The sequence below is a fragment of the Arachis ipaensis genome, chromosome B8 (genome assembly GCF_059453495.1).
Source record: "Arachis ipaensis isolate K30076 ecotype BB chromosome B8, ASM5945349v1, whole genome shotgun sequence".
Classification (NCBI taxonomy): Eukaryota; Viridiplantae; Streptophyta; class Magnoliopsida; order Fabales; family Fabaceae; genus Arachis; species Arachis ipaensis.
Window position 1 is genome coordinate 6040794 of NC_142443.1, and position 17718 is coordinate 6058511.

The 17718-nt window shown below is 30.1% G+C and overlaps 1 protein-coding gene and 1 pseudogene across 1 annotated transcript; both read right to left on the reverse strand.

The window, feature by feature from the left end:
• Positions 1-245: 245 nt before the first annotated feature.
• Positions 246-7063, reverse strand: LOC107613996 (fatty acyl-CoA reductase 3). Its single transcript, XM_088497667.1, has 10 exons — positions 6843-7063; positions 6654-6757; positions 6271-6473; positions 5521-5621; positions 5187-5379; positions 2866-3027; positions 2687-2768; positions 1920-2201; positions 1681-1808; positions 246-583 (listed from the first exon to the last, which is right to left on the reverse strand). Exons 1-10 carry the CDS (start codon positions 6919-6921, stop codon positions 430-432), a joined length of 1488 nt encoding a protein of 495 aa, XP_088353793.1. The 5' UTR covers positions 6922-7063; the 3' UTR covers positions 246-429.
• A 2954-nt stretch (positions 7064-10017) lies between these two features.
• On the reverse strand, positions 10018-12579 carry LOC148547074 (uncharacterized; annotated as a pseudogene).
• Positions 12580-17718: the final 5139 nt, after the last annotated feature.

The following is a 17718-nucleotide window of genomic DNA, read 5'->3' on the forward strand; positions in this document are numbered from 1 at the left end:
ATCCCACTATCAAAATTTTCTGGATCCGTTTCTAATTGTTAACCCTTTTAAGTTTTCATGCATTAATTACATTAGAAAAATATTTTTTTTTTTACTTTATTATCAATCATGTAGGAATAGTAGCAGGGGAGAAGGAGCCAAGGAGGTTACCGAGAATGAAAACTGAGTTTGTAGTTCGTATTAGAACAATCATCACATAAATAAAAATATAAAACTATTAAATCCATCAGAACAATCATCACATAAAAATCAACAATTATAAGATTCAATATAACACTTGTAATAACACATAAATAATCATCCCATCACATTACATTACACATATATAAGCAATATATAAAACTTAAGGATCATAATACAAAGTGGCACGCATAATAATAAGTTGTGATATTACAAATAAAGTACAAATTAAATGCTTAATTATAATTATCACTTGAAGACATACTTGGAAATGCCAGGGAAATGGATCTTCATAAAGTATTCTTCCCAATCAATAATTTTTGGATCAAAGAAAAACAAATCCATCTCTGCCCTACCTTCTCTCGCCGCTCTCAACAACTTTTCTGTGTTCATATTATCAAATCTGTTTGCAAAACAAAAAAGCTACTTTTAGTTAATAATTAATAAACCTATATTAATTGAGAATCAATATTATTTTAAATTTAGCCAATAATTAATTATTAATACTAGCTTAGGCCTTAGAGAATTAATATTATAACAAGTTATTAAACAAACTCAATATAAACTTTAAAGTCTAACAAAAGAGTTTTGAATTGTGAACGTTACTTTTAATTAAAATTTAAATATTTTTATTTTTAAGAGTTTTAAATTTTTTTTGTATTAATATTGGCTGTAATGATAGTTGTGAATTTTTTTTATATATTAAATTATAAGAGGTAATTTTTTTAAAAAATGATTTATACTAGATGTTATATAGACTTTTACAAAACGTTAATAATACTTTATCTTTTTATAATTAAAATAATTTTTTTACAATCTTTTGATAATTAAAATTTTCTTTTACAAAATATTAATAACATTTTGTACAATCATTATAATCATATAAAATATTAAAATAATGAAATATTCTCGTATTTTATATTGAAATGAGCTACATGTAAAAATTGTAGTCGATAGTGGTGCAGTGTTAGCTACTTAGCTCCCAAGATTTTTTTCATAATCTATGATGTAGGACACTGATCCGGACATGGGATACGACACGATACAGGACACGCCGACACGTGAATTTTAAAATCTAACATGACACGAGGACACACATATATATAAAATATAAAGTATTTTTTAGATAAATTGTAATGATATTTTGATATTTTATTGATATTAAAATATAAAATAAAATTTTTAATTATTTTTAATATCTTATTTTAATTATATCAAGTATTTAAAATATTTTTTGTTTTAATAAATAATAATATATACTATATCTAAATTTATTTTAAGAATATATGTTAAGAATAAGACTGGACACGCAGACACGTGATGATATTTAGGTGTGTCCAGACATATCCAGAAAAAAATTTTTTATTTTTTATTAAGACACGGACACACGTGTCGGACGAATGTCAGCGAGTGTTCATGTCCAAAATGTTGATAGCTCAGCGAAGTGTCAGTTTCATAGTCATAATTAATACAACGAAGCGTAAGTTACGATAAACTTACACGCCGTTAAAAAATACGTAAGGCTTGTAAAGCTCAGCGAGCCGCATAACACCATGGATCTTTCTATGAAGTTGATGATACGTTTCTTGAAAATACTTGCATGATGCTTCATTCACCAGTTCTAGTCCCTGCCAAATAATGCATGCTAACAAACTCTGTAAAAACTCAATTTCAAATCCTATTAAGCTCGGAATATAATTGCACCATTTAATTATTATATGAAAGGTAAATAATAAAACCTTTAACGGAAGCAAGTAGCGAATGAACATGTATCTATGGAAGCTTGCCATGCTACTCAACATGGTAACCTTGCCAACTCTGATAGGCTTTCCCTCTTTATTGATCCAAGGTTTTGCAGTGAAATATTTGAAGGAATAGTCATGAAGATTTTGGTATCTCACAGGGTTGCTAACAGAAGAACCCACATGGTATATGAAGTTATCATCACTATTACTATCACCTTCATTTCCATGGCCCACCATAGCCACTATCATTGCATTCACTACCATGTCAGCCGGTATCTGCATATCAAACTCTCTGATAAGATTACAAACTAAATCCAATTAAGTTTTATACACAAAATTATATTTGACGGATAAAATATATGGACAAAAATATTGAATTAGTATATTTTACGTTTATACTGACAGAAAAATATAAAAATACTAATAAGAGATATTACTTATTTTTTATTTTTTTATTATTTTTATTAATTTATTATAATTATATTCTTATCTTATTTTTTTCAAATTTTTTAAATTAAAAAAAATTAATTTTATAATGTATTCTAATTTATTATCAAATAAAATAAAAAATATTAATTTTTATGTTTCCATTATTTATATTTTATTTTTAATTATTTTATGCTGTTCTCGTTATCAAACGCAATCTAAAAGATAGTACATAAGTAATAAGTCATATATATGATAGTATTATATTTGGTTTTGACTACTGATTGAAGAATGGAATGTAAATTCATATTTAATAGTTTGATCAAGTTACTCACCACATCAAAAACTGCCTTAAGATCTGCAAGGAAGCATGATAATTTTCCTTTACCATAAGCAACAATCAAACTGTCTATGGTTCTGCGCCATGTAAAAAAGTCATATGAAATGTATAAAATGGACAATAATTTAAGGAAATTAAACCTAACATAAGAGGAGGCATAAAATTAATTTGTACCTTACACCTTCGACCCAACCTGGAAAAGGCTCTCTATAAGTGCTAGTAATGATGGTAGGACGCACAATAACAACAGGTGTATTTTCTTTTGAAGTTTGTATAAGCATTTCACCCATTGCTTTTGTAAAAACATATGTGTTTGGCCAACCATACATATTTGCTCTGAAAATAAATTAAGGTACAATATAACCATAAACTATTAGTCCATGATTTTGTGGTAATTGCTATGTAAAATATAACAATCCTGCTACGTTACCAACAACATTTCTGCCAACTTCTGCCAACTCTTAATATAATTGTATTTAATGGAAGTGTCTTTGTGGATGTGTCTAACAAAAATATTTTTTATATGGCTGTGTTTAATAGAAGTGTCTTTATAGATATATTTTTTAGATGTGTCTCTTTATATATGTGTTTAAAATATAATAATTAATTATTGTTGGTAATAAATTGGCAGATAATATGTTACATACCCTATACTTTTCCAAAATATAATTATCAATCAATAAAGTTAACTAAATGATCAGTTGTGTGTATAGAGATATAATGGAAAACATGATATATATATTATGTTGATTCGATGGCTAGATTTTTCGACAAGAAGAGCTACTACCAACCTTAATTAGATGCATTATTGTACTTAGCTTAGCTTGTCGCATGAGGCAAAATATATTCAAAACATTTTGTTAATTGATCAATTCTTTGACCAATTGAATTGAGAGTTCAAACATTTTGACAAATTGAACAAATATCCCTACCTAACCTAATATTAGAACCTCATAATATACTTAGCTTGTTGCATGACACAAGAACCAGATCAAGATATATATGCATGTGTTTGTAAGCCGTGATGAATGGATACGTTATGTTGAAGTAGGTATTTATAACAAATTAAAAAATAATATTTACTGCTTTTTTCTATATCTCTTTTGTATTTATTAGTATAAAAGACAAAACATTTTATCTTTTTTAATCTTATTTTTTGTCGATCATTTTTAATAAAAAAATATACACAAAAGATCTAAATACACAGATAGGTAGACATAATATTTTAAATAATAATAATAATAATAATGAAAAAAAAAACGGACACACACGCCAATTTTAAAATTTCTTTTGTAGAATTTTACCGATCACGAGTTTATGTCAAGAAATAACCTCTTTTACAAAATTTTTTCCCTTTGTATGCTTAGTCGATTCATTTTTTTCCCTTGTTATTGGATAAGATATATGATTAATATATTGACATAATAAATCGAGTTTGACGAAAAAAAATAGGATATTAAAGGTCAATATTTTAATGAAAAAAAATATAGAATTAATCAGTACTGATTTAAATATAAGAGAAAATATTGATGATTATCTAATATTTTTTTTTTAAATATATAAATATCATATATCTCAATCACTAAATTTTCACAGATTATTCTCTATTGTCTAATCATTTCTTTTAAATTATTTTCTTTGCGTGAAGTGTGTTTATCCTAGAAGAAAAAAAAATTAAAATATACTAGATATTTTAAGATTTGGAATTTATATAGAGAGAGAAAGAGAGAGAATAATGTCGCTTTCTATTTTTAATATGGAGGAGAGGGTGGTGTGTTGCATCGTTATGGAGAGCACAGGAACTTTACCTGCATGTGGTGTTAGGGGAGCACAACTCGGATCAAGGGAGTTGGAGAGAAGAACACGGACGGTCCGTTTTCATTTTATGAAAAAAAATAAAAAATTAAAAACTCTAATCGGAGTGTCTGTTTTCTTTTTACAAAAAAAAAAACTAATCAGACGGTCCGATTAATTAACCATAAAATTCAAATTTTTTCATCCTCACAACTTGAATCATCCGATTTAGTAATCTAATTTTTTTTTAACAGAATTTGAATGTTCCGATTTTTTGCTTCATGTTTCAATAAAAAACTGTCTCACATCCATATATAGCACTCCCATCATTCATATCAATGCATAACACACAAGCATGGCATATCTAATTAATCAGCTGAATAATATAGTATCACCAAAATAGATATTTATACGGATAATAAAATAAAATAGTGGGTGAAGAAATTTTTTTTAATCTAAATTTAACTAATTTTTTTTTCTTTCTGTGCATATCTTTCCTTTTTTTTAATTGATTTTTATTGTGTCAATAGACTATTAAACTAATTTAATTAAATTTAATTACTAAAGTAACTTGATCATATATATATATATATATGCTACATTACTTGTATTTATTTTGGGCCCAGCATGTCACAAGAAAGATGAAGAAGGGGTACGTAAAATGATGGTGACAATAAGTAGTAGATAAGAGTAATTCAAACCTTTGGATGCCTAATTCCTTCATGGCGAGTTTAATGTGATGTTCAGAGGCTCCTTGTTCCCGAAGCTGATTGAGTTTTTGTTGCACCAACTTCATTTCCATGTCAATGTCTAATCCTGCCACTCCATTCAATGACACACCCATTTCCTGTGGATCCTCTACTACCACTCCTCCTCTCTCCCCACACACGTATGCTAATTCAATAATTATAATAATATGCCATTCAATTACATCAATTAGTATGACAAAAATAATATTGTTACACATTTATTAATTAGTGGCAATAGATGTTGAAATTTAATAAAATGTAGTATGTAATAAGGAAATGTACTAACCTGTTGATACGTGAAGAAGCACTTTGAGCTTAGTACATTTCTTAGCGAAGTTCAATACATGCTTAACTCCGAATGTGTTAATACCCAATGCAACATCGTATCTGCATTAAATAACAATAATAAGATCATAAATTTTCAAGAAATGTATGTTGTTATTTTGTGGTTATATACGAAATTTAATGATCTCAAATTGATATATATTTATACGAAAATGTTTAATAACAAAAAAATTAACAAAAAAAAAATAGTTAGAATTTGTCTTATTTAGCCTCTATTAATTGTTGCAACAATTAGGTAGCGTTTGGTGGAGAGACAGAGACGAAAAGACTGAGACTGAGAGACAGAGACTAAGAGACAGGGATTGAAATAAATTTCAGTATTCTGTTTGGTGCAAAATGGGAGACAGGAATTGAAACAAGAATGAAACTCTAATTTAATTTGCACAAAGGGTAAAATTGGAATTAATTAATTGAAATGAAAGTATTTTAGGTATAAAATGTTATTAAAGTTTCAGTCTCCATCTCTAAAAATTTCAGTCTCTTGTGTCCCTACTTTTTAGAGGTACTGAAATACTGAAATTTTAGAGACAGAGACAGAAATTTTAGTACCAGTCTCTGAACTAACAAACACGATACTGAGTCTCAGTTCCTGTCTCAGTACCTCAAAACAAACGCTACCTTAATGAATACTAAATAAGATAAGTTCTGACTGATTTTGTTTGTCTCTCTAATATTACCAATATTTATATACCTTTCATCAAAGTTAGTAGTTGCAGCAATATTAACTATAATATCAGTTTGATTGCAAATATGATCCATTAGAATGGAGTCCTTCAAATCCAAGTCCTGTTTAGAAATGTCTCCAGGTACCACACTCAACTTGTCTGACACAAAGGAATTGAACTTTGTACCCAACTTTTCCTTTAGCAATCTAAACAACTCCTTCCCTACGATCTACATACATATAAAAATGTAAGCATACAACACAGGATGGAATATCAACTATAATAGACATATTTTGAATTTTGAAAAAGATTGTAGAGAATCATATACAAATCCATGCATGCACATACATCAAAATATAAGATAAATTAAATAAACAAATAGAAGATATATAATATATATATTTGTCACCTCATGGTGCAAGCGATGAGTAGCAGATTCAATATCGGTAGCTCTCAAAAGAAGGTAAAGTTTTTTCACATTTGATTGACATCTTAATATCTTCTCCACAAAAACTGTAAATTCATAACAATTAGTAATTAATTAAGAGCATATGGAATTAAACTTAGTAGTAAATTGTTTTACAACACATATCACTACTTTTTGCAAGGAAGCCAGTGGCACCAGTGACTAGAATGGTCTTGTCCTCAAGGAAATGCAATACGCTTCCCAATTCCATTTGAGATAATTAAGTAGTTCTTCTTATGATGAGAAGGAGAAATTTCAAAGCAGAGGATGAAAATAATGAACCAAAATAATGTGTTAGACTATAGATAATATGATTACACATGCATGCCCACAAGGTTTGCTTTGATTCTTTTATTGCACTCTTGGTGTTAATATTTATAGGGGAAGCCAAGCACCTCACATGTCGTACCCATCTAACAAAAAATATCTCCAATTCAGACATGAACTATTTCAGAAGAAAATCGAGAGAATATAAAATGAGAAGATACTACATCTAACTCAAAATCGTAAGGTAGTAAGTTAATAAGTTTCTTATCTTATAAATTTCTCACTATTCTTTACTTTTTTTATAATGTAAGACTAATTTCATACACTACTCCTCACACTTGCAACATTAATATGAAGTTAGACGGTGATATAAATGCATGGGACACACTCATTGTGGCAAAATTGAGAAGTGTGAATGTCACACTATTAATTCGTTCACCGAACCTACCTAAATTATTATAATTAATTAAGTATGTATGCAAATGCACGTGAAAAACTGAAAATATATGGCTCATGAGAAACAGATTTGTGTCTCCCATGAACGGTCAAATTTGTGGAGCCTATCCCTGTTGTTAAATTATTCACGACCCATGAAAAGAAAAAAAAAAAAAAAGCAGTATTATTACGATTCCTTTTATATTTTCGCGTTACTTAATTAGAGCATGTTTAATGTTCAAACTTTCAAGGAGTAAGCAACTTAGACATTAAGTTAAAATCACCAAAAAAAGATAGTGATTGAAGACTAGAAGTAGCTAGTGGCATTTGAATTGTTTGGATTCAAACTAACAAAGTAATCGCTGCTTTCTTACATAGAGGGAAAAAATCGTTCATTTAATTTAAAAGAAAAGTACAAACAAATCTCAAACTTTTTATCTTGAAAACAATTAATCTTTTTACCAAATTTGACTACTAATAAATCATCAACTTTTGTAAACAGATAACACGTAAGTTTGTACTCATGATTTTTGGATAAGATTTTGAGAGACCTATATTTCTCCTGACTATAACTTATGTGTAATTAATTAAATCTGATAAGGGACTTAATTAATTATTTTTGTGATAAAAGATTAGAAATTTATTTATTATTTATTTAATTCTATTTAATAACTAATGTTCAGAAAATTTAAACTAAAATTCATAACCAAATAATTTTTGGGGTTTATCACTAGTTGCTCTTTTCTAAATAGGAATTAAAATTTTGGTTTAAAATATAAATTTAATTTTGATATATTATTAATATAAAATATTTTAATATATGCATCTAATCACATAATACAATATTAACAATAATAACTATTTTTTTATATTAATTGTATGAATAATAATTTAAAAGAACAGATATAATTGAATATTTACGGTATTAAAATTAAACTTTTAAAATATTAAGAAAAAAGTTGACGTAACAGTTAAATACACTAAGATTCGTAGTGATTTTGATTTTGTTCACTTTTGGAGAGAAATGATTCGTAGTGATTGACGCCACAATCTCAAAGAAAACGTGACGGAATTTATCGTATTTCATTTTCTACCAAATAAATTAAATTGGATTTGACAAATAACAACAACAAAGTGGATTTCTTTTTGGTAAGATTGTATGTACCTATAAGTCACTGTCAAATTCTTAGTATAGGAGTTTCTTCGATAAAAAGAGAAAATAAATTGTGAAATGAAAAACCATACAATTAAGGCAAATTTGAAGCGTCCAGATTTCAGCAAGAATAAAAGAACATAAAATAAAACGGCAAGGCAATTATGCACAACTATGTTCAACCAGTCCTCTGATCTCTTAGCTTCCAATTGGACTACACTCTTCTACGTGACTTATTATACGGAGTTTCTTGATAATTGCCCTATTTTTATTTGACAACTATAGGCTGTCATCAACAACCGTGCATATATATCAAATTATCAATCATGATAATTGGGTATGGCCGGTATGTAATCGTGTTAGTTTATTTGTCGTTAGCCGAAGTAGTAAATTTACAAATAGTAAATTGAAGATAATAAATTTTTTTTTGGCATAGTAGTTTTGTATTGTTCGAGAGTTTTTGAGTAAATAATTTATAAATAAATATTTTTTTTAGTTAATATTTTAAATTTATCTATGAGTTTTGATAGTTTATTTAATATTTTTTATGTTAATATCTCAAGTTTAATAAATATAATGTAAATAAAATAAGTTATAGTAAAAAAAAAGTATAAACCTTTGTAGTTGATCAGTTTTTTTCTTTTAAAAATTTATGTATAAAATTGCGGCAGTTCAAAAATCAGAGCTAACTGTTTACAAAAATAAATTATAATAAAAAAATAGGTTTATGAATTGTTGGTATTAGATTTTGCGACGATTTAAAATCGCTGCTAATAACAAAAACAATTGCAACTATCCTCCTTGTCTTTTGTAGTGAAAGATAATAGTTATTTAGATATTGAGATATATTATTTTAGATACAGGACTGTGTTAATGTAAGTTATAACTCGTGGATTTAGTGTTTCAAGATTTTGTATTTGGGAGGAGTTTTACTTCCATTCTATCTTTTTAGATTCAGCAACAATAATAATTCGGTAACAAATATTAATTGAATACATAATTTATTTACAGTAAATAAAAGATGAAATAAAAAATTAATTGAAGTAGTTTCTTTTTTTCTTAAATTTAGTTCGTAAATACTCTTTTCATCAAGGTTGTCAAATTCGCGAGTCTAGGTAAACTCGTGGAATTGACCTAGACTCGACTCGTAGACTCGTACGAGTTTACCTGTTATACATTTTTTATAAAAAAAAATATATATTATGTATAATATATATATTTACTCAGATATAGACATTTAAATTTAACAATTTCAACATCAAAACACATAATAAATTAACATAATACTACAATTACAAGTTACAACAAGTACTCTAGATCACACATTTAAATCCTTCACAAGTATGTATCTAGTTCAACATAAAACACACAATCACACAATCAAAGCTTCATAAGACATAACCAAAACACAAAAGAAAACAACAAAGCAACAATTAAATGTTCTAATAAACTCTAAAACTCAAATCCTCCAATATCTTCATCTTCCATGGCATTAACATCATCATCTTCACCATCTTCATCAGAAACATCATTTCTTTCAGGCTCAGGTTCAACACGGCCAACAAAATCATCATTATCATTCACATGTTCATCTTCTTCCTCTATTAAATTTTGTTGTGGATCCCCAATAAACTCATTCTCACCTCCCTCACCCATGTTGAATTCATTACTATTCATACTTGGAATAGCAAATTCATTACTATTTAGATCATCATTAGTATTGTCATTCGTTGGCAAGTGAGAATGCTCAACACTTTCAGCAATATTTTCATTAACATCCTCAGTTGTCCACTCATCATCAGAATGCACTGCATCAAATTCAAGTTCTGGAGTTTTTCTAATTTGCTTACCCTTTAACTTCAAATTATACATCACAGACACTAAATCATTCATTTTCTTTTGATGCAACCAATTTCTTCTCTTTGTATGAACCTACAAACATATAGTGTCAATAGTTAATAAATATACAAAAATTAAAATTAAAATAAATAATGAATAGTTCTAAGGATTAAGGAATCACCATTTCAAATGCACTCCAATTACGCTCACAACCAGATGAACTACAAGTTAAGCTTAGAGAACTCGGATAGTAAACTTCTTTAGTTCTAGACAACTATCTCCATAGAAGTTCCACCACTCAGTAGGTAGCATGGTCTTCCTACTACTCTTTGCAATTTCATTACCAAAGAGGCCTCTAGCATAATGAAAGTCAGGAAGCTGTAGACCAACCTTTTTCCTTTCTTCCTGGTTAGGAACCAGTTTTTTTAAACAACTATATAGACCAATCTTAATGTCAGCATCATCAACCATGAAATTTAGTTCATAGTGATAATAAGGATTAAGATAATACGCAGCTACATGCAATGGTCTATGCAGTTGGCTTTCCCACCTTCCATCAATAATTTTTTATATAGGTTCATAACTAAAAATAACAATGCAAATGAATGAAAATAAGAAAATTAAATAAATAACTGAATATAATTAGAAAACATGGTAACATGATACATTGATAATCAAATGTTAAAGCTTTCAATTAGTCAAGATTCAAGATTACCTCTTTTTAACACAATTGAAGTTAGTCTTGATTGTTTCTTTGGCTTTTCTCATACCTTTAAAGATGAAACCCATGGCTGATTTTTCATCTGAATCAACCAAGCGAAGGACTGTAATGAGAGGAGCAGCAGCCTTGAGGTATATGACAATATTCTTCTATAGCCTACTATCCAAGGCCATGTTTTGGACTCTTATTCCTTCAGACGTTGATGCAACCTTAGTTGTCTTCCAATCAGCAGAAGTAAACATAATCATCAACGGTCCTTTATTATCATGAAGACAAGTGAGAGTCAAATAGGCAGTGGCGAATCTTGTGGCACCTGGCCGAACCAAGTCCTTTCTCTTTGTAAAATTTTCTCAACATGCTAATGAGCATACTCTGCGAGTAGATAAAAGTGGTGATTTTTCTTCCCTTTTTTATGATTGTTTCATGCACCTTTAGCTTCTTTTCAAAATTCTCCAATATCAAATCTATGCAGTGTGCAACACATGGTGTCCAGTACAAACTTTTTCTAGTCTCCATCATTCTTTCTCCAGCAGCCTTATAATTAGCAGCATTATCTGTAACAATTTGGACTACATTCTCTTCGTCAACAAATTTTACAGCATCTTCTAGCATTTTGACAACTTTATCCGTTGTTTTTGATATGTTAAAAGTGTCCAATGAATAAAGAAAAATTGTTCCTTTAGGACTGTTCACCAAGAAATTACAAATACTACGCCTTTTTTTATCAATCCATCTATCCGACATGATTGAACAACTAGTTCTCTTCCACTCTGCCTTAAACTCGGTAAGCATTTCATCAACATTAGTCACTGCTTTCTTTAATTGGGTTTCTCTTAACTCATGGTAAGAAGGGGGTTTGTAGCCAATTCCATATCTCCCAACCATCTCACAAAACTTTAAAAACTCAGGATTCTTAATAACATTGAAAGGAATAGCACTTGTATAGAAAAATATGGCACATTGTTGATCACATTGTTCCTTTAGATCCTTCTTCATTATTTTGATTTATTGTTGATTGAACTTGAGCCCCTTTTCCTTTTGTGACAAAGTTGCGAATATCTTTTTCCTTTTGTTGAGAATTGTCCTTCTCCTTTTCTGTTTGTTCAGGATAATCCTCATCATCACCGAAATCTTCTCTTTTTCAATGATGCTTCTTTAGCCTCTACACAGACTTTCAACATCACAGCCTTAACTTCTTCAGGTACTGAAGTACAAGGCTCTGAATCCTCTTTAGTACCGGCAAGATGATGCTTGAATCTATAAATCCCTCCGCTTATAGTCTTTGAGCAATAATTACACTTCACTTTTTTACCATTTCCTTGAACATCAATCCCATATTTTCATCCTATATCACTTCTATTTCCAGTTGCATTTTTCCTCCTAGAAACAGCAGGTGTAGGTCTAGGAATACTAGGAAGCGAAGACCCTATCCCTGAACCAACATTCTCAGACATTTTGTATTTTTATTCCTAAAAATCAACAACCCAGATAACAAATTCAGATTCAGATTATCCACTAACAAATTCAGATTCAGATTATCCACTAACTAAATTCATAACTAACACTAACTAAACTAACACAGTAACACTAACATTTCAGACTTCAGAGTTTCAATCAGATATTCAGACACATTAAAAAAAACCACTAACTAAGTAAGTATTAAGTAACAGTTTAAAGTTTAAACCAGACAACCAGTAAACCACAGTACCACACATTTTAACCATGAAGCATGAAGCATGAAGCAGCATCAGTTTAATTTTTTTTCAACATATCAAACGTAGATCAGGGCAGAACCAAAATTGCAGAATTGATACCAAAATTGTTAATATTTGAATTTGTTTAAAATAATTACCTTGGAAATCGGCAGAATTGAAGCAGATGAGATCGGCAGTGAAGAACAACTGAACAAGAGCGATGAACAGGGGAGGGGAGGCAAACGCAGTGAAGCAGAACATGGAGGAGTGCGACGGCCAACGACCGCAGAATAGGGGCGGTGAACCTTCACTGCTTGGTGGTCAGGTGGTGGGCTCTGCGACTCTGCGTGGTGGTGGGCTGGTGTCGACGAGGAACCTTCACTGCATGGTGATGGGCTCTGCGACTCTGCGTGGTGGTGGGGTGGTGTCGACGAACGAGGAACCTTCCCTGCGTGGTGGTGGCCTGGTGGGCTCTGCGACTCTGCGTGGGATGAGGGATGAGGCAAGGCGACAGGCGAGGGATGAGGGATCCGTCCGGCGTCCAGCCTCTGCGTGGCGGCGCAGACAACGGTGGCGGTAGATGGTGGCGATTCAGCGACGTTGGAGAAGAAGAAGAGAGTGAGCTGTGAGCAGTGAGGCCAGCCTCTCTCTCTCTCAATGTTCTCATCTTTTCCCCACCACTGCCACCACCACCACTAACCCATCCTCTCTCTCTCCTTCCATTTTCTGAGCTCGTCGCCGCCGCCATAATCCGTCAACTCTGCCAACTCCTTCCTCTTTCTCTTTCTCTCGCTTTCCTTCTGTGTTTTGCTTTTCTCTTTCTCTTCTGCTTCTTCGAATTCTCAACCTAGAAAAAGGGCTTCACCATCATCAACAACAACAGAACCATCTTCAGATTCTTTGCCCCCACACTCTCTCTTACCTGCAAAATCCCTTATCTTCACCACCACACCACCTCCTTCACCCAATCACCTTTCTAACCCTAACCCTCTTCACCCAGCCACCACCCTTCTTTTCCTTTCTAATCTCAAATCCCACCACCAGCCCCTTCACCCAGCCACCACCCCCTTTCCCTCCAAAACTCACACACGGAGACATTACACACACACCCCCACCCAAGGAAGAAGAAGAGAAGAAGAGGGGGAGCGAGACCGCACTGGCAACGTGGGGACTCGCTGCCGCTATCGCATCATCGTCGCCGTTGTTGAGGGAGCCCAAAGAGGAGATGCGAACCCGAACCAAGGAAGGGGGAGCTATCGCCGCCGTCGCGCCCTGCTGCTACCGGCTCCGTCACATCTGTCACCGCCATTGATTGAGTATGTTGCTGTCGTTGTTACTGGTCTGGAAGGAAGAGAACGCGCAAGAGATCGGAGAAGGAGGAGAGGGCGATGGCACCGGTGGGTGTCACTGCCACCATCGTCGTCGACACTGTTCAGTGAAGAAGAACCGTTTTTTTCTGTTTTTTCTATTGTTGTTGTTGTTGTTGTTGCTGCTGCTGCTGCATGTGAAGAAGATGATGATAGAGGTATAGTGGTGGTGGTGGTGGTGATGGTAGTGATAAAGGAAATGAGATGGTAGTGGGATTTGAGATTAGAAAGGAAAAGGGGGGTGGTGACTGGGTGAAGAGGGTTAGGGTTAGAAAGGTGATTGGGTGAAGGAGGTGGTGTGGTGGTGAAGATAAGAGTAATTTAGGAATTTTAGGTAATTTTTTAGGGTTTGGATAATTTTGCTTGTAAAAACCATTTTTATGGGTACAAATGGTAATTTCTTTTTTTTATAGGTAGATATGTCAGCGTTTTCAACTTTTGTAGGTAGAAATGGTAGATTACTCTTTTTTTTTTTAATCCTTATAAAACAATAATATTATATATAAGTTTTTTTTTAAGAAAGATACTAAATTTGTTTGATTACTTCAAATCAAAATTTAATTTAATTTTTCATAAATAGCTATTTTTATGTTTTATTCTCAAGCTTTCCTTAAGGCCGTCAAGTAAGCGTGAGTATAGTGTTTCAAGAAAATTATATTTTCAACTGAAATATATACATAAAACTAATTAAATATATAGTTGATACAATATATTAGACAAAACTAATTAAGTATAATAAATCAAGCTATTAATACTCAAATAAATTAAATTAAATAGTTGATCGAATAAATTTATTCTTTATTATCTATCTGTTATATATATTTCTAATTTTATAACCAAAATATGTCACATGTCACTCTCTCATTGTAATTGAAATTAAATCTTTCTCTGCAAACTTAAGGAGAATTCTTCCCTACTCTTCCATACTAATTTTACAACCATTTAAAATGTGCCACATATTACTCCCTGATTGCAATTAAAATCAAATTTTTTTCTCTAAAATTGAAGAGTTATCTCCTCTTCCTTCTTCCTTTCTCTATCTCTCTCATTCGTTCAACCAGTCTATCTATTTTATATATCATTATCAATATCAATGATCAATTACTAATTTAATAATCAAAATGTGCAACATGACATTCTTTAATTACATTAAAATTAAAATTGAAATATTAAAATTGAAATTAAAATATACCTATATTATGTATCATATATTACTATCTAATTTAATAATCAAATGTGTCATATGACACTCTCTTATTAAAATTGAGAGAAAATATTTTTCTCCAAAATTAATAGACTCTCTTCCTAAATTCTCTCATCTACCTCTCTCTATTTTTCTATCTCTCTACTATTTTTACTCTATATATAATTTATATTTTATATTAGTAATTTGACAAATCAAAATATGTTATCCGATATTTTTTTATTACAATTAAAATAAAATTTAGGTTTAATTACTCTGTTGGTCCCTATAGTTTCGCAAAATTTTTAATTAGGTCCCTGTACTTTTTTTTCCTTTTAATTGAGTCCTTGCACCAAAATATTTTTTTAATTGAGTCCCTATACTTTTTTTTCCTTTTATTTAGGTCCCTGCACCAATTTTATTTTTTTTAGTTGGATCCCTATAAAATTAAGCCAATTACTGTTAAGAGGGACCTAATTGAAAAAAAAATTGGTACAGGGATCCAATTAAAAGGAAAAAAAGTATAGGGACCTAATTGAAAATTTTGCAAAACTATAGGGACCAACAGAATAATTTTTTTTCTCTCACTTTCACTCTCACTTTCATTCTTCATCTTTATCTTTCTCTCTCTTTTCTCTCATTCTCTATTTTTTCGACTTTTTTGTTCTACAGAAAATAAAATTAATAAAATAATATAATTCAAATAAAAAATTAGACTTTTTTATATAAAAATAATAACTAAAAATTTTATTATTTGATTTTTTATCTACAGAGATCTTGGTCTTTTTAGGCAAAGACTTTTGTCAACCTACGATTTTTTTTTGTAAGAGTAGTTTGATTTTATATATAAATCCTTTGTGCCATACATAATCTATACTGTCAGAATAAAGTGAATGGACCGTAGTTTTAAAAATTTATATTTCTGTAATGTTATTATGAGTAAAAATATTAGTTAGTTATAAAGTTAAATTAATCAAGTAAAATAAATTTAAAAAATCCTAAAAAATTATGTCAATTTTATTAGTAAAAACATTAATAAATTAATGATAAACAACAAGAATTTATCTTATTTAATATTCATTAATTATTATATTTTTTAGTATTACAAGTTTTGGTTGTTTTTTTATTTTTATTTTTCTAGCATTATGGATATCGTTAATTATTAGCATCCTAAGCTTCTTGCCATATATCAATAAGCAACTTACACGCCATTGAAGAACAAGGCTTGTAAAGATGAACCAAGCGCATAGCAATTTGGATCTTCCTTTTATTCTCAAGATACATTCCCTTAAACCTATGGCATAACATTGCATTGGCCAGCTTTTGTCCCTACATATATAGTATGATCTAATTTAATATAATGCAAGTTAAAGTGCGTAAGACTTAATTGAAATGAACATTAGTTGTCCCTATATATATAATATAATAAAAAAATTATCACATATTCCGCCCGATAAAACAGAAACATGATATTCCTTGTATGGACAGATAACCAAGTTTAAATTTATTCTGTAGTCAGTGTGAAAAAGACTAAAATAATCTTAATTTTTGGGGTAAATTAACAAAAAATATTAATTTAAAAACACTGTCCGTAGCTCGCAACTAATATAACATTTAAAGGTGGAACCGTGACTATAGAAAATTGAAAATAATGGACCTTAAATGCTGTTTGCAAATCTATAAATAAATAAAAATTAATGGTCGCATTTGCATCTAAAATATTCTGCTAATAATTGTTGGGTACAACTAAATGACTAATGTTCATTTTTTCAAAAAAAAAAACCTTTTATTATAGGTATATAATTATTAAAACAATCTAAGTATGATGACAAAATTTTAATAGTAAGTCATTTCATTTAAAAATGGCAGCATGCACTTTATTTGCAGATATCCAATTTGGTCAAAATAAGTTTAAACGTGGGTTGAGTCTCAATTCTATTCCATTAATATGTACTTTATATATGTATATATTATAAAAATATATTATAGGTGGATATTAAACTAAGAACCTCTCACTTAGTATAAAACTAGTATTTTTATCCGTAATAACATTACGGGAATATAAATTTTTTAAAATTACAGTCCATTTTGTTCTCACAATATAAATTATGCATGTCACAAAAGATTTATAAAATCAAATTACTTTTACAAAATAAAGCCGTAGGTTGACAAAAGTCTCTAGTTAAAAAGACTAAGGTATCTGTAGATAAAAAAACAAATAATAAGATTTTTAGTTATTATTTTTATATGAAAAAATCTAATTTTTTTATTAATAATTAATTTTAACATTTGTTATCTAAAATTTAAAACAATTTAACGTGTATACTTTTACATTTAATTAGATGTTAA